The 22,752-nt window shown below is 40.3% G+C and overlaps 1 protein-coding gene, 1 long non-coding RNA gene and 1 other non-coding gene across 8 annotated transcripts, besides 1 other annotated feature; 1 reads left to right on the top strand and 2 right to left on the bottom strand.

Annotated features, from left to right (window-relative positions):
• Positions 1-859: 859 nt before the first annotated feature.
• On the bottom strand, positions 860-1,183 carry asRNA:CR44866 (antisense RNA:CR44866). Its single transcript, NR_124290.1, has one exon.
• On the top strand, positions 1,034-21,603 carry CycE (Cyclin E). 6 transcript variants are annotated; one of them, NM_165124.3, is made up of 7 exons: positions 2,574-2,729; positions 3,541-3,792; positions 8,285-8,412; positions 11,220-11,556; positions 18,348-19,618; positions 19,685-19,910; positions 20,028-21,603. In NM_165124.3, the coding sequence occupies exons 3-7, from the start codon at positions 8,393-8,395 to the stop codon at positions 20,301-20,303; spliced, it is 2,130 nt and encodes a 709-aa protein (NP_723925.1). In that variant the 5' UTR covers positions 2,574-2,729; positions 3,541-3,792; positions 8,285-8,392; the 3' UTR covers positions 20,304-21,603. The 6 variants fall into 6 exon arrangements, with proteins under 6 accessions (NP_723926.1, NP_476959.1, NP_723925.1 ...); NM_165125.3 differs by lacking the exons at positions 2,574-2,729; positions 3,541-3,792 and adding an exon at positions 1,034-1,198; NM_057611.5 differs by lacking the exons at positions 2,574-2,729; positions 3,541-3,792 and adding an exon at positions 1,034-1,351 and having other exon boundaries at positions 20,028-21,400.
• On the bottom strand, positions 2,184-2,927 carry lncRNA:CR44974 (long non-coding RNA:CR44974). The gene is made up of 2 exons (NR_124289.1): positions 2,724-2,927; positions 2,184-2,665 (listed from the first exon to the last, which is right to left on the bottom strand). It is a non-coding gene; the product is annotated as a long non-coding RNA:CR44974 (long non-coding RNA).
• Positions 21,604-21,613: 10 nt separating the features above from the next.
• Positions 21,614-22,752: part of a mobile genetic element that runs on past the window's edge.

Here is a 22,752-nt window from a genome sequence, read left to right as displayed (position 1 = left end):
CAATAAATAATTCAATTTTAAAAGTTTCGAAATAAAATACAAATATTTGTAAGCAACGGTTTGTGTGAGGAAATTTATTATCAAAAGTGATTGAGTGAATTAATAAGAGTTCTAAAAATACAAGCTATATTAAAAAATATTTATCAGAAGTTAATTATTTAACTTTTTAATATTAAATATAAAATTCAAAACCAATAGCTAACATTAGCATGAACATGAAAATTAGCAAAGTTCCCTAAAGACAAATATTCGCTAATTGTTAGTTATTACTGCCTAAAAATTATTATTTTGTGGATAAATAACAGCACGCCGAAAAAATCTGCAATTCAGTGAGGTGGATTAAAATCAAACAAATTCAAATCGAAAAGTAAAGTGTTCGTGTAATTCTAACATTTATTATACGAAATTTGCTATAATAAAACAAAATCAATATGTGAGTTAAGCAACAAAAAAGAGCATTAAAGTTGAAAACCATTAAATCATTTGAGTGACATCCGTTATTGTTTGAAAAGTGCGCCAAAAATTAAATCGAGTGAAAATACTTTAAGTATTTCCTAAAATACAAAATTCTTACTTGAGTATTCTGTTTGAATTTAATTACTAGATAGTCGCATGATAAAAACAAGAATATAACAATAAAACAAAAACAATATAAGCGTATCAAATATGCGTTTCAAATTACGCTCCCAACGGAAAATCCAATTATTTAATATCCGTTAATCGAACAATCAAAGCAAAATTTATATAATACAATTTCTTTTCTAAAACCCCATTTAACATTAAGCACGTTGCACATCTTTTATTATTTTAAATACCCGATTTCCAGATATGATCAGCCCGGAAAAATAGTGAACTAAATATGCAGAGCAGTAAAAGTCAGGCTAACATAGAAGTTATTTTTCAAAATTTGAATAACGCGCCAATAAAAATCCCGCAACGCGATCGGCCGTAGTGGCAACGCCGCTGCCACTAAACTCCGACTCTCTCTTTGCGCCGTGTGGCCAGATGATTATGGCCTTTTTTTTTGCTCTTTCATCGCTCTCTCGATTTCGATCTCGTCACAGTGCCACTTGCGATCATTGTGTTACTTTGGAGTCGCTGAAAAATCGCGGGGATCGCATCGAATTGGCCTTGACTGCCGTGGGGTTGAGCTAGCCGTGAAAAAGACCGCAGAACCACGATAAATCTGTCGAAAAAGGTGACAAAAAGGAGGCTATACTGTCTTGCTGGCTGGCGTGCGTGTGTATGTGTGCGGCGGTGTGTGCAATTTTTTTCATCACCATTCCAGTCCGCGTGTGTTTTTCAGTGTGCAATCCCGCTGAGAATTTGCCCGAATCCTGCCCAACAGCAGGTGAGTGATGCCGGCCAATTGGCCCATTCGATTTGCAGCAGGTGCAGGGTTCAAAAGTTCGTGAACTTGCTTTTTAAGCCATTTCCTTTAGACCCCGTTTTCTCCATCGATATTGTAGCAGTCGAAAAGTAATGGAAAAAAAACGTGAGCAGCGACGTCGACGTTTTTGCCTCTTTCTCTCTCTGTTCCCCTGCCCCTCTCGCGCTCTCTTCCGCGCCTTCTCTTTGCGCGCGCAGCTGTCATCGCTGTCAGCAGCGCGCGCCGACGTCGGGTTCCCGCGCGCGGGAAATCATCAAGTTCAATCGATTCTAATTTGGCCGAATTGAACGGGATTTTCGATTTTAGTGAAAAATCAGATTCTGCGAGTTTTGATCTTTCAATTGGTTATAGGCACGCATGGTTTTTCATTTAGCTTACCTGATTTATAAGCGCTCGAAGTTGGTGCCAAAAATGCTCGAATGTTAATCGATGAAAACAACAAAGTGGCAGTGGTTTGTTTGGTTTCAAAGCAGCGTTACCACCTAGTTCGACCTCAGTCATCTTGTCATATGTTATTTGGCTGCAGTTCATAAAAACTACTAGAAAAGCATATTAAACCATGTAATTTCAGGCTTCTGAAGAATAAATAAATAATTAAAATTTTAAAGATTTATGAATACCCTTCAAGATAAATTTATTTTAACCTTGAATTGATTTTGGAGCGCTTTAAAAATATATTAAAAAAAATAGTTTCATATTAAAATTTAAATATTTATTTTCTGAAGGTCATATTTGAATTAAAATTGGCATATGACATAGAAATAAATCTTAGGTATTTATATATAACCACGATATATCCGACTAAATCCGCCCTTCTGGCATCCTCGTCAGCTGTTTTTCGACCACCCAGCTGACTGGACGTCGAACCTCCAATTGTAGTCTGACTAGCCTGTTGGGGACTGGGGACTCCAATTGCAGACTCCATTCAATAAAATGCCAAGCTTGCCACCAGCGGCTTCATCGCCCCGTCTCGCTTTCTCACGCTCTGTTCTTTGCGCTGGAGATGCTCGCCCCATCTCCGTCCCTCCCCTAGAGTACAACAAAGTTGCCCCCTGTGTTTGTTGCATTTTTTGGCGCTTCGGATCCGCCTGTTTTGGCGCGTTCCTCATGCACACTCGCCGCAGTCGACGTCGCTGCTTTTGATACCCAGTTCCACCAATTTTTTTTTCGGTTCCAAAGCGATCACTTTGCTGCCGCCGCTCCGCTGCTCGTGAAGTTTTTTCGTGGCCGGCGACGACGACGACGAAAAACTCTCGAAAAACGTTGTTCAATTCCCTTTAAGAAAAACAAGTGAAAACACCGGGGATATTATGTTAAGCATTTTTCCGCTTACTAGAAGGTAAAACCAATTGCACAATGGTTTTAGTGGATAAAAGGCAATACGTTATTCAGAGTGGAATAAAATTTATGACGCGTGTGCGGTGACAAGTGTGTGTGGAACAGTGAAGGAAAGAGCGGGAGAGAATGCTGCGTTTGCCGTCGTGTCTTTGCATTTTTTGCTACAAATACAACATCCTCTTATAAGAAAATTGACACGCTGTAGGATTTAACCGTTGCTTTCTGATTGGCAAGAGACGGGGTGTCCAACTACAAATTGTCTCCCCCACACAGTGTTTTAGTGTTCCCCCTATAAGGAAAAGTGTCCTATTAGAATTAAACCGTTATCCAATGGGAACAAATTGGAAAATCCTATGAAATAAATGAAAGCTTCTAATCACGTCTAAAAGTGCACTGAGTTTCTAATGCGTAACGGGAGTTCAGTGAACTATTACAGCTTTTCTTACTATAGAAGGCTTGAGATGCAGCTTATGGTTTACCCTGCTGTTTGGGCCAACTTTCTAATCTTTCTCCCGCCCGAATTGCACTTTTTCCCGCCATTCGCATAGATTTTGGGCGGTAAAACAAAACTGCCCCAGCCCAAACGCCTAATTCGCGCCACTTTGCGTTTCTCCATTCTTTTCCCATGCTCATTTCATTTTTATACGCTTCCTCCAATGACACACACACAAGCACAAACTTGGAAGAAATGCGCTCGCTAAGAGAGAGAGTAAGCTCTCTTTCTCTCGCTCTCTTCCGTTTTATTCCAATCAGAACAGCGAGTCAAGTTATTTTCCCCTTCCCAACACCAACAACAAACAAAAACGTTTTAGTACTGCGCTCTAAAACGGAAAAAAAGAGAGCATTTGACTGCGACGTCGAAAAAATTCGGAAAATCGCCGATCAGTCGACGGACCTTTCGAAAACTTGACGAACACGAAGCAGAGGTTCAAAGCAAAATGGAGTAAACGAGTGAAGAACAAAATAATGAATTATGTCAAAAGTGGCGCAAATATCTTTGGTACACGAAGAAAAAGATTGGTAGTGGCATTTAGCCCTTACCCACAATCTACGTACATACATATGTATGTATGTTTACATATGTAGAATTAATAATAGTATTTTAATTATTGTAAAATCGTGGTTATATTTATTTTTGTGAGTAGTTACTCTATGTACGTGCTCCCAACCAATGAGTGAGCGAGATAGACTGCCAAGTGGAGAATGGAGTTCATTGATATTTCTCGGCGTTTTGCTTTCGCTTCCCCTTCGTCTCCACCTTGCTTCGCGCCATCTTCGTTCTTTCCTCTTCTCCTCTGCTTCCATTTACCTGCCACATTCATTTTGTTGTTGTTTTCTTCGCAATTTTTGCTTTCTTCTTTATTTTTTGCATTCTTTTGACGTTTTTTAGTTTGCGTGTTCGCTTTTTGCGCCGTTAAACTTTTGGAGCGATCGCGGCGGGGGTGTGCGTGGGGGGTGGGTGGTGTATTGTTGATGGGGTGGATTTTTGTATACTTAATTTTTCGATTATGTCATGATCGTGCCGAAAATCAGCCGCTTATGTTTAGATTTGGCCAGTTTAAACCATGGGGAAATAAATTGTTTTTCTTAGAAGTGATTTTGAAAAAAGTAAGAGCATCAAGTTTTTGATGATTCAGTGTCGTGAATTTTGTATATTTTCCCAACATTTTCTTTTGTTTGACCCACCTAAACACTCCTTATATGATCTATTCAAATCCTAGTCAACACCTTTCAATTCTGCTCATGATCCTCCAAGTGCTTGCCACCTTCGAAAGCGGTATGTCATCAAAGGATTTTCTAGACGAGATGGGAACCCAAACTGATCTCGAATATTTTCTCATCATATGTACATACATACGTAAATGGTTATAGGAATCCACACATATCAACTGGCCATATTAACCCGAATTCCTAGTAAAATACCAACAATATTTCTCAATTACAAGTGCGGAATGTTTTACAAATATTACATGTTCTCCAAAAGGATGAGTTGTGAATAGTAACTCCTTAAATAAATGGTTCATATGTACATATGTATGTATATGTGGGCATTTTTTTTTTATAGTCCATACACATTTTTGTCGCTGCGGCAGAAGAATCCGATTCGGAATCGGAATGAGGTGAAGCCGTATGTATGAGGAGCAGAAACAACAATGATAAACAGTTTCCAGTTATTCCCAGACAAACAAAGGATAGTCCGTCCGACTGGCGATTTGTGGAGCGGGGAAGAGACAGGACGCAGGCCACTTGAGCTAGCTGACTCGCTGTGGGCATCCTTTTAGACGCTGCTAAATATAAACTAAATAGTCAATTGAGCGCGTCCCGATGTCCTAACGGCTACTTCAAGGCCATCGATTCTTGGAACTGGAACGCCGCCGTCGCCATCGCCGCCGCTGCCGCTCCATTCAAGAACTTTGATTTGTTCTCCTCCATCGGCTGGGCCGACTTTACTTTCACACGCCGTTTTGCCCAGGCGGCGCTCTTTAGATACCCGGCACACAGATACTCAGATACTCGGACTCACAGATACACTGATGCGCGCAGGCGAGGATCGACTTTCCTGTTCTCGTTTGCAGTACCCTGTAGTTCTGGGTAGGGTGGGCATATGCGACTGAAGCAACACAGCAAACTTGGGCCAATTGACCATTAGAATTTAAACGCATTCATGAGTATGAAAAGGAAGCATCAAAGATCGGGTTCAATTCAATGATGCTTATAAAGCAATCTTCGTGTATTGGTTTAAACTTTTAGTAGTATTATTTATAGTTTCATATTATGCAAATATGATTAGGCTTTCGATTTGAGAAAATATCTTCCTAATGAACTTCACCCTCTTACCCTATCAGCATTATGTAGCTATGTTGTTACACAACTCCTGCAGACTTTCGGTCCACCGAGTTCCAACTAATTGCAAGAGTGGTGGCCAAACCACAACAATGGAGAGGAGGCGGCATTGGCATGGACAACGCCACAAATGCCCAGATGCATGTGCATTTTTATCTCGAGTATCTCAGGAATGTATCTCGCCGCATGTGCAGAGGAGCCCAAAATGCAGCCCAAAAAGGACGCACAAAAATTGCAGGCCCAGACAGTTGAAGACGCCGGATAACTCGAGACCTGTTTTCCCTCTACATATGTACATATGTATATAGTCTGGCATATACTCGAGATACATACATATTTGTATATAATTTTTTTTGCGCTCTTCTTTGCGCATTTTGCGCATTCTTCTTTGCATTGCCTCAAGTTGCATTTCATATTGTATCTCGAGACTTGGTCCCATTTCCTTGTGGGAAATCTTCCGCACAAAGCAAATATTCCGAAGATGAGGGAAAAAAATACGGTCGACTTTATTTTCGACACTCGGTTTTCCAGTTAAATGACCTTGAAGGACCCCGTCCAGGTAAACAGATTCACTCATGCATCGTACACCTTTAATTAGGCGCTGTGCGCAAAGGAAACCCCCGAGTTTATCCGCTCGATCCGCGGCATTATTCATATTTGTATACCTGTCGCCGCGGATTTCGCCCGAACTCGCAGCCTTCTTCACTTAATCTTCATTAGAGGAAGTTGCAGCCGCAGCCTGCGTGTGGGCAGTTCCTGCAATTAGGTAGGAATCTATCTTAGTCACTGGTATTTGGACAAGAATTGGATTGCTCTAGCGATAATACAGTCATTTGTTTGCCAAGAGCCGCTGTCAACTGTTTTGTAAAACTAAAGGATATTATCGCATCCTTATTAACGAATATTAATTTTAGGACGTTTTGTGATTTACAAAAAAGATTACATTAATCCGACTATAAATGATGTTAGATGTGTAACATGATTACAACTGAGAGATAAATGTCTATTCTATTGCGTTTTTAGGTTTCTGCTGTATCTTAAAGATACAAATTGTTTCATAATGTTTTTTGAGCTCGAATATTTACAAAACCCAGATCTTTATATTGGGATTACGATTTAAATGATGATCTTATTAATTGTTTTAAGATTTTTAACATATTCTTAAATGACCAAAGAGACTTATTTTTCTGTGTAAGGAAATTTCTTTGTTGTAAGTAGAATAGTTAGGGGGTTGAAAACTAAGAAAGCAAAAATGCTCTAAAAGGACTTCGGGGAAGCAGAGGGAACCCAATTAATTAGAAGGCATATCCGCAATTAGTGTGAAAATGATGGTTGGAAACAGCAAAATATTGTGCATGAGAAAAGGCCGGAAAACGCAAAAGAAAAGCGAGGCAAAAAGTGAGGAAAATAGACAATCCGTTGCGTAAGAACAAGAAAGTAGGGGAAAGAAAGTCGTTGGCTAAAAAGCATTCGCATATGGGGTAGGAAAAAAAGGTGTCGAACTGAATGGTAGGCCGAAGGGAGGTCCATAAATCGTGGCGAATATAACGCCAGGCCCATATGTCACACGGAAAAAGGAAAATAAATGAAGGAAGAAAGGAAGCGAGGAGGGGAGGGAGGGGTAGGGCTAGGGGAAAAGGAAACGCGACAGGATACAATTAGCGAGGGGGAAGTCAATTGAAGTTACAAAAGCAACAGCAGAGACATTGCCAGAATCCTTTTAGTTGGGGTAGGATCTTCAACAGCTGCCACTCCACTCCCCTTCTCCAATCCCATCGACTCTACTCACCTGCCCCGCATCGCATCGAACCCATACTTACAGTTCTAACAGAAGGTCAGCGATCAACTCTAGCCACAACAGGTGCAACAGGGGCACTAAGGACTCGGCTCCTCGATATAATTAAGCGTTGTAAACCACTAGAAAATGCGGACGTTGCGCATGCGCCGAATGCGATGCACCTGACATCGGTACACTCAAAAAATTAAATTATCTCATAAGTCAAGCATTACGGAGTTAAAAAAGTATTTATCAACAATACATCGTACTTGCAACAACAGAACTCTATTGATTTCTATAATTTAATAGCACTTTCAGTTGTTTGAATTGTATAGTTATGTTTTTCAAGTGTAAAGGAAATTCAAGGGGAGCAGCTGAAGCTGAAACTGCAGCAGAAGGCATCAATCGAGACTCGTGGAAATTCTATTATGATAAAAAGATGACCATTCCGTGACTACCTGTTAAGATGACCCAACTCCAAAATGGTCTTCCCACCCATCTTTCTATTTAAGTAATTTGAATATCTTAGACACACTTTGCACCCCAAAGAAAAATATTTACTTTCTTTCTTCGTTTTGCTAAAAGCAAAAAGTTGGTGTATATATATGTTTTTCGAGAAAAACTCACGTAAACAAATTTGTTTGGGGTTTTCGATGCAAGGAGACTTTTCGGCCACATGCTGTGTGTGAGTTTCCCTCAAGGATCATATGTTGTTTTTTCCACAAGGATCTACAGATAATGTTTTACTAACTGTTGATAGGTTTTGTGAAGTCGTAAAAACTCGAAAACGCGTCGCATGTGATGACCATATCCTAGAAACTCTTATCCAATTAGTTTATATGCCATTTTTAGTTTTTAATGATTGCTTTACAATATTATTTAAATGTTGTTTATTATATTTTATTAAGTTTATATTTTGTTTAATTTACTTGCAGTCCTCTTTAAATTGTACATTTCATGCAAAACATTTCTGCTTTTGACGAGCAGCTTAAAAACAAGATTCAGGATAAAGAACCTTGACGGCTTCTCAAGGCCGTACAATTATGGGTTTAAATGCCAAGAGGTAAGCTTATGAGTACTTTATTCATTTTAAATTCTACTGGCTTACTTTTAAATAATTTAATTTAATTTTCGATGTTTTAAGAGGTAAATTATTCTTGCAAACCCCAAGTTCGATTTGAGTTTGTAAAAATCTTAGTTTCAAGCGAACCTGCATGTTTTTCTTGACATCTCTTATGATCTTAGACATTTCCTTTTCCCATCAAACACTTTTCGTGACTTCCACTTCCTCCGCAGCCCTGACCAAACTAATTAGCACCCCACATGAAAGCCAAGAGGCGACTGACTCCCCAACGGACTGAGCTACCATTTGTTTCTAACGCTCGGCGACTTCCTGTGGCGACATCCGATCGACTTCCTTTTTAACCACTAACAACACTATCCTGGTAGGCAGCGCGTCTCCCTTTAATTCTCTTAACCAAAAGTGATGTTTATCTAATAGCTATTTCGTAATTATAAAGCGACAGAGCCCAACTGGTTATGCCCGAATACGCCGCGGGAAAGTTGGACCCGCAGGAGCTATAACCACTCGGGATCCTACTGTTCCAACCTTCTGACTCAAGTGCGATAATCTAAAATGCATTTTCACTGTCAATTTTCAAAACAAAAAAAAAAAAGCCATCTGTTTGTAGGTGTTAAAGTCGAGGCAGCGTTGATAACCAAGTGCCGCATTCCTCAACACTCTTGCATACCTTTACAGGACCTTTCCGAGGTCCTGCGTGTGATTAGTATATAATTGCGCGCGAAAATGTCATTAGAAAAGTGTTTAGTTGTGGGACGGTTCAGGTCAGTTTGGTCATTCAGGGGGTTGGGTTATGAAGGGGGTTTGTTTGGTCGGCTCTTGATAATGCTGTCACTGCAGACACACACTTTTTGTGGCTTTTGCAGTCATGTCCTGGACAAAAATTAATTGAGTTTAATATGTTTTCACCCTGCACTATATATTCATTCTTTTTGCTTGTAGTAGCTGCCTGCGCATGACCATAATTGCATAATTGCCTAGTCATTTGGTTTTGTCAGTTGCGTCCCCGTTTTGGCATTCAACATCATCATCATCATCATCATCATCACCCACTGATCACTGCGATCACTTAAGTGATAGTCCATTTTATGGACATATTTCGTGGTCAGCTTGTGTGCGACATAATTATTGGTATGTGTTGCGAAGCTATTTCCCTGCCATCTATAACGGAATTTATCAAAAAAATGTCACGGAAGTTCAGGTTTTCCAGATTCCATTGCATACTTTTGAGGGCATGGTAGTACAAGTAGTACAAGGAACTCACATAAAAATGTTCAAAAAATGACAAAATTCTTGTAACCTTAAGAGTTTAGGATCAAACACATAAATTCCGAAACATAACTGTTTCGTTGATACCAAGTTAAACGCATAAATAACTAATTTCTAATCGAAAAGTCGCCGTTGCTTTATAATTTATCATGTGAGAAAGATCGATCCTTCGATAGTCCACTTATTATCCACTGGACCAGATTCCAGGAAATACTTCTTCGAATTTTTTCATCATATCATCTCCGAGATAGTCACCCTAGCCTTTTGCTACCTACAGGGATTCGGATTTGAAACGGAATAGAAAAGGGGAAACGAAACCGAAACAAAGTATCTGCATTTGCCGCAAAGGAAAGGAAACTTTCACCTCGAAATGACAAATTTCAGTTTGAACCTTAAGCCGCGGAGATGACTGGAAACCCCTGACCCCGAAACCCTGAGTACAATGAAAGAAAGCGGGAAAAAGTTGCAGGCCGCGTGCACGTACGCTCCATTAGTCCTTTCTCGCCATAACTCATTTTTAAAGCGATTTCATTTCCTCGTAATTTACTACGTGATTACTTTTTCTTGTTCATTAAACCATTAAACCCGATCGATAGTGCAGGGCAAGGATCAAAACAGGAGGCTGCAATGCCGAGCCTCTGGCCAAGAAAGAAATGGCTAAAGCATTTGAATTTATGTATGGGCAGCAGCCCTTTTTTATTTTTTTTTTCTATTATCCCTTTTCACGAGTTCCTTAAGAAGGGTTTTTGGTCCCAAGGGTTAGATTTCGTTTTTTTTTCTCTCGTTCTCCTGAGCTCCTCGCTCAAATTGCAAAAATTCGCGCATCGAATTGCTTAAAGTGCAGTTGCTTGGATCGCAACACTTGAGAGTTGCGACGCAAGGATATAACATCTGTCCTTTGGAAAGTATGGAAAATTGTATTCTTCCCGTTTGCCAGCCTCCTGCATTATGCTAATGTGCATGCAAATTTGCCAAAATTGCTCAATCTCGAGGAGGAAAGGCTTTCCCCGGGGCCCTCACAACGATCCCATTTCCATTTCCATTTCCCCCCCCGATCAGTCATCTCGATTTCAATTTCCCGGATGTTAAATATTAATATATCCGTTGGGCGCCTTAATCTCGAGTCTTGCATCGCGATTCGAAATTCGAATGCCGTGTCAAAATTCAATGAATTTATGTTCGTTTCGTTTGTATCTATTTTAGAACGCCCCTATGTGATTTGCTGCCCTGCCTCCGTGGCATATTGAATTTCTCTATTTTGCAAAAAAAAAAAAAAAGTGGAGAAATTGGAAATAACTGCGCTCCAGAGTTTGGGTTTGGGTTTACAAAAATATGGGGGATTCTTTAAATGGAAGGGTTTTTGATACAATCATGTCTTTTAAATCTACAAAAATATAGGCAGCTATGTTGAAGTATTCTATCAAATAGCTGCTCTTTGGGGACATTCAACTATATAATTTAAATTATTTAGTATTATTATTTAGTACCCCACTGCTAATTCCACTCACTTTCTTTTGCAGTGTTTGTTCTACCAGCAGCACTGAGCCAAATGGCAGCATAGTCACAACCGCCCCCAGCAACGGAGAAGTGAGCAGCAGCATAGTCGTCGTCGTCAGCAGCAGTAGTATCAGTAGCAGCAGCGATAGCCCAATCGCTATCCTTCCACATCCAGATCCAATCCCATCAACATCGTTCTCTTCAGCGTCGCAACGAAGTGAAGAGGAGCTACCAGGAACCTCAGCAGCCTCCAGAACCGACGAGATGTGCTCTTGTGATAGCCAGAATCTTGCAGCATCCACAGCCGCGACTTCCAATGGCAATAAACGTAAACGGCGTTTAAGCAGCGATTCAAACGAGGTACGTAATCCAAAACGAATCGTAATTTAAACATAAAGCCAGACACAGCGCAGATAAGTTTTATGAATGAAGTGCTTTATCATGTCATGTGACCTCGTTGATTTTTGCAATCTTATCAGGGAAATGGCAAGAGGCATTCTGGCATTCTAGGAAGCCGATGATTAGCTCTAGTGTGTTTCAAAAAGTGCCTATGCATTTGAAATTAATTAAATGTTTCTATTTAACGAACTCTTGAACTCTGGGAATTCTCTGTTCTCTAAATTCTCGTCGATCAGTGATTGCCACTTTCATTTTAGCCTAAATAAGAATCTATTAATTTAATCTATTAATTGAAGGTTAGGCTGTTTATAAGCTCAAAGATTTATTTCCAAGCTGAATAATCTGATTGCTTGTGAACTCTGTTAATAATAATAATGTAAATTTGAGATTATAACTAAACAATGTACATACATATTTGAACCGTGCAGGTGATATTTCTTTTTGAATTTGAGCAATAGCCATTTTATATATTTATCTATTTGATTATAGTTTCCCAATTGTTTTCATTGATCAGCGATCGCTAAACAATTCTCCATTTTTATTATTATGTTTGGCAAACGATCTTTTATTTGTACTTCCATTTGAATGGACAGCCCTTTGGTGGCTTCCACTCGTTTGGCTGCCGATCTTCATTTGATCTTTCGCTGCTTGAGTTTTGGCCAAATAAGCCGTTGAGCACGTAGACAGCTACTTCTTGGCACTTTTGCGCGGGCACAATGCAAAGATGAGCCCAAAAATAAACGCTACTTACTGAAAAGGGCTCATTTAGCAGCATCCTTGGAAGCCTTGAAGTCAGATCTCCTCTCAAGTAGCTGCAATCAAGGCGGAGAACAATGGCTTCCTTCTCATCTCCTGGCGGCTCCTCACGATGGGCAGCTGTGTTGGTGCAAAGGATTTTTTTCTCCAGTGCCATATGAAATATGTATGTAGGGGAGAGAATATTCTCCTATACGTGCAATGAACTTGCAGAAATTGTTTTCTTGTTTGATAGTTTGGTACCCTCTAGATGGGTATCTTTATCTTTGCAAGATTATGAATATCTATAAGTTTTCATATATTAAATCTTAGGCATGTTAAAAGGACTGTTTTAGAACTCAGCATATCTTATTGATAAAGTGGAAATATAGAAATTTATATTATTTATAAGGTGCCTTGGTTTGTACTGAGAATATATCGTAAAATTAAAATGTAGTGACCAGGGTATACAAACAGTCTGTTGCCAAACAAATGATATCTGCCTTGGTTATTTTTTTTGCTGTTTTTTTTTTGAGTTTTTTGTTTTTGCAATGGTTTTTGCGCCTGCTTCCGTGCCAAACAAATGTCATTCTGGTACGAAAAAAGTGGATGGCAAGGAAATGTCTGGCCCCCTCTCAGGCGAACTTTGTTGAGTAAGGGAATTCCCCGAAGGGGTCTTTGGCAGTATGCCGAGCATATGCATGCCAGGACAAAGGAGCCGGACCAGAAGCAGGCGCAGGAGCAGGAGACGCAGAACAAGGACAGAAGGCGTCGTTGCGCATGCGCGCACACCTTGAGTCCAAGTCCGAGTTCTCCAGGGGTGGGTTTTTCCAAAAGTCAAGGCGTCGGCAAATGTCCGTTAGGGCCGTGGTAAGAATTTGAAATTGCGATAGTTATAGGTTAGCTTGAGGCAGAAGAACTAGATCAAGACAGTTTAAGGGATTGGCATCGGGATGGGGGGACGGTGATGGGTAAGGGATCGTGGTGACTACCGGAATGGGACAGAGCTGAAACCGCAACACACGAACGAACCGACGGAGGGGTTGAGCAACGCCTTATCCTTTTCAAGGATCACTGGGCCGAGTTTTTCCCTTTTCTTTTCGTCTCTAATTAAATATTCATCGAGACGACATTTGCTTCTGCAGAAGATTCGGAGCATAACAAAAAAAATTCTTTCCAACTGGGTTGCATTTTGCTACCCCGTTTCGGGACATGTTATCCTTATGCAAATGCCTTGGCCGATCCTGCGACGTCTGCTCATTAGATTTCCGTTAAACTTTTATGCAAATCATCAGGCTTTTCCTTCTTAAAACTCTTGTGTCATCTGCTTTTCGGGACACGGAGAACGCGTCTGCATCGGAATGCGGTCTTGAAATATTATACAATATTTGTTTTGCTGCTGGCACAGGATCAAAATTATGGTATTATTTTACCAATTTGTCAGTGTAATGTAAACCCCTTTTTCTTACTCCTTACATGGCAGGCATGAAATCGCCGAAAGTTCCTTGTTATTTTTTTTTTTTGGGAAACTTCTTTGTTTCTTTTGTCCCGAAAAGGGGAGTTGGGTTTGCTTTCGCTCGGGTTTCCTTTCGATGCAATCAAGTGTGGGTCTTGATTTCTGTCAAGTCAGTATCGGGATATTGTGGGAAACTGAATTCAAGTTTCACTTTCCCAGATTGCATCCCGATTTGGGATCATGCGTCGCCTGCTTTGTAATTCAAAGTTTTCTTTTTTCATTTTACAGAGGATTTTATTTAGCTGGAGGTAAACAAGAGATAATGGTAAACTTGGGCAGCGATCTGTTTTCAGATTAATTACATTAAGATTCGACTGATAAGAAACTAGTTTTTGAGCAGATAATTTTAAAAGGTAAATTATTAGATAAAACAGGGGAAAACGTAATTGCAGTAAATATATCAAGAGATATTCAATTATTAAAGGCTTACACCTAAGAAGTTGGCATATCCCCTAAAGAAAATTGTCTTTCCTGACAATTAATCAAAATTCATTTTTCGCATTCAAAATTCATTCGCGGTTTGTCCTTTGTCCACTTACCCTCCTCCCGTTTCACCAATGTGATATGCTTTAATTCGTTTTGTCATGGATCTAACCAATTGCATGATTAATTACATGTCCAAGCAATTTCAACGTCCCCCTGACCCACCGAATTTTCCATTTTCCGCGATGATAAAACCAGCAATGTCACCGCGAAAGTGTTGTGTTGGATTAACCCTTTCTGGACTGACCAGGGGTCAGTTGAATTGGTTTGAAATATGAGTGTTTGTTATGGTCCTTCGGGGATTTGTCCACTGGCATGTTGTTTGCATATCATTTATTAAAAGCAGAGCAGCAGCGATGTCCCAAAAAGTAGACAGGACTTTAGCTAATTTTGAACGATCATCAGACTTTTATGAGTCCTTCATGAAAAATGAAATATCTGAAGAAAAAACCTCTAGCTTGATCCTGAATTTCAAGAAAATCATAATCTTTTCAAACTGTAAAAATATTAACAACTACCGCACATTGTAGTATGAAATTAAATGTTATCAAAGGACTTGGGGGAGAATTGAAAAAAAAAGAAAAAAACTGTAAGAAAAGAAAAATAAATGGAAACAACAATGCAGCATATTACACGAAAACAGCGGTGAAAAAGTTACACCTGGACCCACGCCAAGGTCTGAAAACTAAAGGTGTTTCGGTTTCGAGCAGACGGCCGTCGAAAGATTACGACACATAAGCGCAGGACTTTATAGGGTAGGCGAAAAGGAGAGGGAGAGCGACACAATGGGGCACCAGGACATCGAGTATTGAGGTCGGCGACGCAGCAGAGGTTGTCGCCTAACAATCGAATTGCTTCTTGTCTGCTTTCTGTATGTACCCATAACTTGAGGAACTGCATCATCTGTCGCCGGCGACCCATGGTCTCCCTCCCAGTGAGATTTCGAGAGATGTTTTGGGTGCCTTCCTTGTGGGCTTCGATTTTGAAGGAGCTGATCGAGATGCGAAGGACGATTGCAGCAGCTGCCTGCTTGGAGTTGAGACTTAAATCCTTGAAGGCAGCGGCGACGGCGGTGGCTTAAGGGCAACCACCCAGTTTAACCCTTGTTAAACTTGGAATGCAACCCTTCGGGTCCATATTGGTCCAGATTCCAGCCCACTTTACAGTTCACTAATTTCTCACACTCACTCCGACGATCTTTCTCTTCGAATCCGTCAAGTCGTTAAGTAAACTGAGAATTTTCGTGCATAATCTTTGTGATTCCATAACGCTTGACCAAATCCAAACGGCAGATGCAATGTCCACGCACCAAAAGCAAAAATGAAGTGAAATAATAAGGCTAGAGGAACGGAATTTCCATTGTCCAGGGAGATGGCTTCTTAGGCCATTGCACGCTTTGATTTTAATTACATTGCATCTGGGTGCCTTGACATGTGTCCATGTCCATATCCATGTCCATTTTCATTTTCATTTTCATTCTACGATTGCCGTTCCCGGTTATACCTACATCATCTTCTCCTCCGGAGGGTTGTTGCAGTTTGTTGGCCAGAAGAATGAGAAATTAAATTTGTCATGCGTCTTGGACCTTCCTGTCTTGCCTGAACAAAAAAAAAAAAAAAGTATTTATTCTCGACTTCAGGAGGGGAGTTCTGCTCGGTATGTTTGTCGAGAGAAGGCAAACCTACTCAGACAATTAAAATTGTCACATAAATATCGCAATATTTCCCCCCATTTTTCGCCCAAGAAATTATGTGAAAATCTTTAATGGCCAGCAGGGTTGGTTGATATTGTTAAGCTTTTACGATGTGTGAGATTGACTGTTAAGAAAGTTGACGAAATGCAGTCAGTATTTGATAAATTATATGGTGTGCACTGCACACCTTTTTCAATCAAAGAAGAGATCAATTGCAATCGTAAACCAAAGGAAATTGTAGAGAAACTGATGCGAATATTATGTGGATTTTATATCTTTTGTATTGCTTAGTTTTATGTGCAGATATTGGGCAATTTCAAATATTTTTGATGTATATTTTTCATTCAAAGTATATATAAATGCAAATAATTGTGCCAAACATTTAAAACATGGAAATCCAAGCTTCCAAAACTTTCAGAATAGCTTTAAATGCTATTTTTGATATATTTCAGTATCTTATAAATAAATATCTTTTACTATGCATTAAAAAAAAAAGAGAAAGCCAAGAAATTATGGGTTTCTTGAGATAACTTTCAAAACATTCCCAATAGTTTTTTAAGCGAAATACGTTCATTTATGTATTTTTTATGGTATCAGCAATCTCAGACATCTGTGTCCCATGCTGACTACATTTTATTGTACTTTATGGACTTTCTGATTTTGGCTTCTGTTTTCAATCATCTGTCTGCAAGAAGAACAATGGTCAAGGATCTCAATTGTTTTCGATTTTCGATTTTCGGTTCCATTTTCGTTTTTTTGTTTTTGTCATTTTTGTGCTGTAATCTTATGAGGTTCCATTAGGATCGCTCTACTTTTGGCTTTGGCACCGCCTCCATCCCTCTGATCAATGTCAAAAGATAATTTATTATTTGAGTAGCCTTTAAGATGCAGGAGATTCTTAATGCAGCCGCTGGCAGCTCGAGCCAAAAGCTAGCAAATCGTAATTTATATACTTCCTATGTACTATATTATGTGTCGCTATTTTGAGGATTATGATGTAGGTAGTGATTTTCCAAACGTCTTGCGTCTACCTGAACGAAAATGTTGACAAAAATAATTGTAAAAAGGATCCAGGAGCCACAGCCGTCAGTGGGATTTGTTGTTGGGCCGATAAACACCCAGAGGCGAAAAATGCAATGCTGCTGCAAAGACAAAAACAACACAAGTTGTCGTCTCAAGATATACGGGGATATCTTAGGCAAGCAACCCCCGTTGGAAAGGGACGGCACGTTAGTTTGGCGATCCTGTTTTTACCGCTGTTGTTGTTGCAGAGAAAAGCAACCCCTATTTTCGAGACCGTTGCATTCGTTGGGCAGGATAACGACGATCGGTAATCGGGGAATTCGGGGATCGGCGATCTGGAACGGAGAACGTCGAGCTCAGTTGCACAGCGCACGTCAACGCGATTGGTACTCGATCAAGCCAAGAGCGGAGTTAGCCAAATAATAATACATACCCAGACAAACTGAAACGAAATTCGAAATTCCAAAATTATTCGTTGCCAAGTAGCAAATGTTAAGACTGATAAATATATTTATATAAACCACCAAGAACGAGTGCAAAGAACTAATTTAAGAACCGGATTTGCCAAGATCACCCACCAACAACAACAACAACTACCAAAAAAACAAAACGAAGCCAAAATTGTTTAAATGCTATAACCAAAAAATCTGTTTGCACAATTATTTAATCATACCAAAGAGAAACGACGCAACAAAATTATTTCCAAAGACTGCTACTAAATTTATAACATTAAAGTTAAAAGTGCAATAACGATATCGTGTCTATATGTTGATCATACCAAAAATATTCAAAAGAAACAAAGAGCAAAACGAAACCCGTTCGTTCCCACGAGAAAATCCAACCAAGTGCTATTGTCTTACCTCCATGCCATTCCATAGTCCTTGATCTTTTGTGTGAAGTCCTGGCTCCTCATTTTGTGCGGGTGCATTCGGTCCAGCCAGCAGTCCATCTATCAAGGATTACCAATTTTGACAGGCGTGCCCACATAAATTTCCCCAAACCTCCTTCGCTAATTAAATTCGGAGCACGTTTCTAATTCCGCCAGTCGTGTGATCCTGTTATTGTCTTGAGTATCCTCTCCACTCATTTGTTCATGTTATTATGAAGTTGGAACAGAAGCGCAAATTTATTGAAATGGTAATAATTGCTGACACCTTTGAGAAATATGAACTACTATTTAAGAAAGTAATATCTGAATATAGCTTAGTAATTATATTTGATTGTCTACTATCTTAGTTCATTTCAATTTAAAGCATTCACTTGTATGATTTACTTATTCAAACATCTGTCCTTCATTTTCAGGACCCTGAACTCGGTTTTGAGCCTCCATCAGCTAAGCGCCAGCAGCGACTGCCCGCTTTGTACGGCAGCGAGCAGGGCAATCTGTCATCGGTTGCCTCCTCGGTCTACACCTCGCCCGTTGTCTCGGTTGATGGCCAGAGTACCCAGGAGCTGCTCAGCATACGTAGCTCACCGGCCGAGGATCTGTCGGAGGCGCCACACAGTCCGCTGCCGGACAGCCCGGACAGTCCGCCGAGTCCGGATCGTGGAAGCAAGCAGACGCCAGTGGTGGTGCGCTACGCTGCGGAGCAGGTGGTGACCAGTACGGTGGTCACGCAGAAGACGGAGGATGATGACCTTTTGGACGACAGCTGCGAGGACTACTCGTACGACGAGGATGATGAGGATGACGTTGAGGAGGAGGACGACGACGTGGAGATCTACTCCTCCACAATTTCTCCAGCCTCCTCCGGCTGCAGCCAGCAGCAGGCGGTGAATGGAGAGCGTACTCCCGGCCTGCCAAAACATCAGGAGCAGATCCATCATCCGGTCAGTGACCTGATGATTAACATGCGGACGCCCATGTCGCCGGCTGTGGAGAACGGTCTGCGCCAGTGCCCACTTCCTGCGCTCGCCTGGGCTAACGCCGCCGATGTTTGGCGCCTGATGTGTCACCGGGATGAGCAGGACTCGCGTCTGCGCAGCATTTCGATGCTGGAACAGCATCCCGGACTGCAACCACGTATGCGTGCCATTCTCTTGGACTGGTTGATCGAGGTCTGTGAAGTTTACAAGCTGCATCGGGAGACCTTCTACTTGGCCGTCGACTACCTGGATCGCTATTTGCATGTGGCGCATAAGGTGCAGAAGACGCACTTGCAGTTGATCGGCATCACCTGCCTGTTTGTGGCCGCCAAGGTAGAGGAGATTTATCCGCCAAAGATCGGGGAGTTTGCTTATGTGACGGATGGCGCCTGCACAGAGCGGGACATCCTTAACCACGAGAAGATTCTGCTGCAGGCGCTCGACTGGGACATCAGCCCCATCACCATTACCGGCTGGCTGGGCGTCTATATGCAACTGAATGTGAACAACCGCACTCCGGCCTCGTTCTCCCAGATTGGCAGGCAAAAGAGCGCGGAGGCGGACGATGCCTTTATCTACCCGCAATTCTCTGGCTTTGAGTTTGTGCAAACCTCACAGCTGCTAGATCTGTGCACCCTGGACGTGGGCATGGCCAACTATTCCTACTCGGTGCTGGCAGCGGCCGCCATCAGTCATACATTTAGTCGGTAAGTTGGAATGGAAGTTGCATCCCATACGACATGGTTATCTTACCGAATATTTTTCGTTTTTAGGGAGATGGCTTTACGCTGTTCTGGTCTGGATTGGCAGGTGATTCAGCCTTGTGCTCGCTGGATGGAGCCATTCTTCCGAGTGATCTCCCAGAAGGCCCCCTACCTGCAGCTGAACGAGCAGAATGAGCAAGTCAGCAACAAATTTGGCCTGGGACTAATCTGCCCCAATATTGTCACCGACGACTCGCACATTATCCAAACGCACACAACTACCATGGATATGTATGTAAGTATATCTAAGTGTATACAGAAGTGTGCATACGTCCAAATATGTATTCGATTCACTCTGAATATAAAGCGTACTTTATTCCGTCAGTTACTTATTGAAACTTCTATCTTTCAGGACGAAGTGCTTATGGCCCAGGATGCGGCGCATGCCATGCGCGCTAGGATTCAAGCTTCCCCGGCCACCGCGCTGCGCGCTCCCGAAAGTCTTCTGACGCCTCCCGCCTCTAGTCACAAGCCGGACGAGTACCTGGGCGATGAGGGCGATGAGACGGGGGCCAGGAGCGGCATCTCCTCCACAACCACATGCTGCAACACTGCCGCCAGTAACAAGGGCGGCAAGAGCAGCAGCAACAATTCGGTGACCAGCTGCAGCAGTAGAAGCAATCCCTGAGAGATTCGCCTCACTGCTCTTGGCCATCATCCTCTCACACTCACCACACCCGCCCAAACAGTCTACGTTAAGTGTTTCTTATATTTAAATTATTTTTGTTAAGTGAAAAGTTATTAGTTGCCTAATTCCTATGCTACAAACATATTTAATTTGAAATTATCTACGCGCTCTTGATTCTCAACTCGCGATATAATCATTTTCCTCGCTCAGCTTAATATTTAACTTTGTGTATTTATAGAAAAAACAGAAATATAATTTTAAATGTACACTATCTATAAAGCGCTCAAGCTTATATATATATATATACACATACACTTATAGTATAGCAGACCAGACAAAACTGAATTAACCATTAGACTAATACCTGCTGAAAAGGAGCACAACACTATCCAGAATTCAGTGGTGTGACGCTCTCACAAACCAAGTTGGGTGCCTCAAAAATGAAACAACAAAATATGTTCGCAATCATACATGTTTAGCTTTCAACCAGTCAGTCAATCATTTGATATCACCAATCACCAAGCAGCAACTAACAAAACTAAAACTGACAAACAGAAGAGGGGGCAGTAGCGGCCCAGAGCACAGTACTTGACTAATCAACTAAAATTAGCATATAAGTCGAGGGAATCTATCTAACTCTACTAATGCATTTCATTCGACCATTAATCCTACTAACAATGAATCAACAAACAAGACAAGTCCACAGCTGACATGGAGTGACAAAAAGAAAATGGCAATTGAAGAAGTAAAGAATTAAATATTCATGAATTGAAACCCCAGAACAGACTATATGTATTCATATATACATCATTGTAAAATTTTTTTAATTAGACTAATTTGCCATAATTTGCTAAGCAAATAAATTCTGTACATAAAACAAAACAATACAAAACGCACAAAAACAAGAATTAACCGTAACTGAAACGCATATAATATATTATTATATAAGTGTACAATTCTTTATATGGCTTAAAATATTTTATGTACATTCAAAAGGCAACCACGCAAGGTAGAAAAATATTATTATTCGTTAGCTTAGGCATAAATAACATGTAAGTGTTCATACGATTAAGGCTGGATTGAAAACAAAAACAAACAAAAAACAACTAAAAGAAAAGCAAACAAAAAAAAAAACTAATCTATTTATGTTTTATTTGTAGTTTTAAAAGCAATAATCATTTTAAAATTATGAATTTAATTTTAAATAATTTCAGAACTACGCTTATATCCATGATTTGATGTTAATAAATAAACGATCGCAAAATCGTAAACTAAACAAATCAAGTTGAATTGAATGAGTAAATAAATATAATTACAACTTCGCGGTTTGTTGGTTTATAAAAAAAAGTATTTTTATTGATCAAAAACTTAAGCGAATGTCGGAGACAAATTCACGTCTTACACAATTGAAGTATGAATAAAATCTAAATCTAATTTGCAAAGCGAACGCTTAGCAAACCCTTGGCTGAGCTTATTTACTTCTTCATATTGAGCGTACATAGGCTCTCATTTATGTTTACGTTAATTAGGCGCTCTCTTGAGTGGATTGCGCATGGATATAGATCAGCCGAGTTTGAGCTACGTGGAAAGTTTTGACCCTTAAAGCTGTGTTAGCAGTTTCGACCCTCTGGTGGGAGTCGCGAATGCGGCTGCGGATGTTTATGTCTGTTGGATTGGGTGCCTTCTTGAGTGGATCACTCATGGGTACTGATCAGCCGAGAACTTGGGCTGCGTAAGCGGTTTTGACCCTTTGGTGGGAATAACTGATTCGGCAGCGGATGTTAATGTTTACATTAGGGTAGGCTGGATTTGTTATTGTCACCAGAATTTGGGTTCTTATTGGATACATGATTTTATGACTTATATCCTAAGGCATTCTATGATTTTGTGTATGGCTGTTCCTATGTGGTTATGTATGTGTGTGTGTGTGTAAGTATATGTGGTCTTATACTATGGCACATATGCTACTTCCCCATCCTTTAAATTTAGCCTGTCCTCAGGCGGATATTCTAGGATACAATACAGGATTAGTATCAAATACTGTATTTATATTTTCTGTTGTTGTGTTATTTTGTTGTTCTATTTGTTGTGGATTCTCTTTTTTATATTTAACAATTAGTTTTTTGGGAATGCCTTTATATTTATAAATAAAATATAGTATAAGTGTAAGTATTATAATAGCAAGTATAGTTAATGTAATAATTTGTAATGTGTTGTATGTATTAGTGTGTTCTTTAATTATTTCTTTAGCATTTAGATATGATAATGGTTCTAATTTTGTTACATTGTTATTGATATAGACCGTTTGTGTGTAGTCTAGTGTTGTGCTTGTAATTAATATGTTTTCTATTTGAACAGAACAATTAAAAGCTTTTATTATATTGTCTCCTTCTATTATAATTTCTCTATTAATTATACAGTTTTGATTTAATACAATTTTTGATAATTT

Source organism: Drosophila melanogaster, chromosome 2L (assembly GCF_000001215.4).
Source record: "Drosophila melanogaster chromosome 2L".
In the NCBI taxonomy this organism is placed as follows: domain Eukaryota; kingdom Metazoa; phylum Arthropoda; class Insecta; order Diptera; family Drosophilidae; genus Drosophila; species Drosophila melanogaster.
The sequence above is the reverse complement of the archived record's forward strand: the minus strand, read 5'-3'. Positions and strand labels throughout refer to the sequence as shown.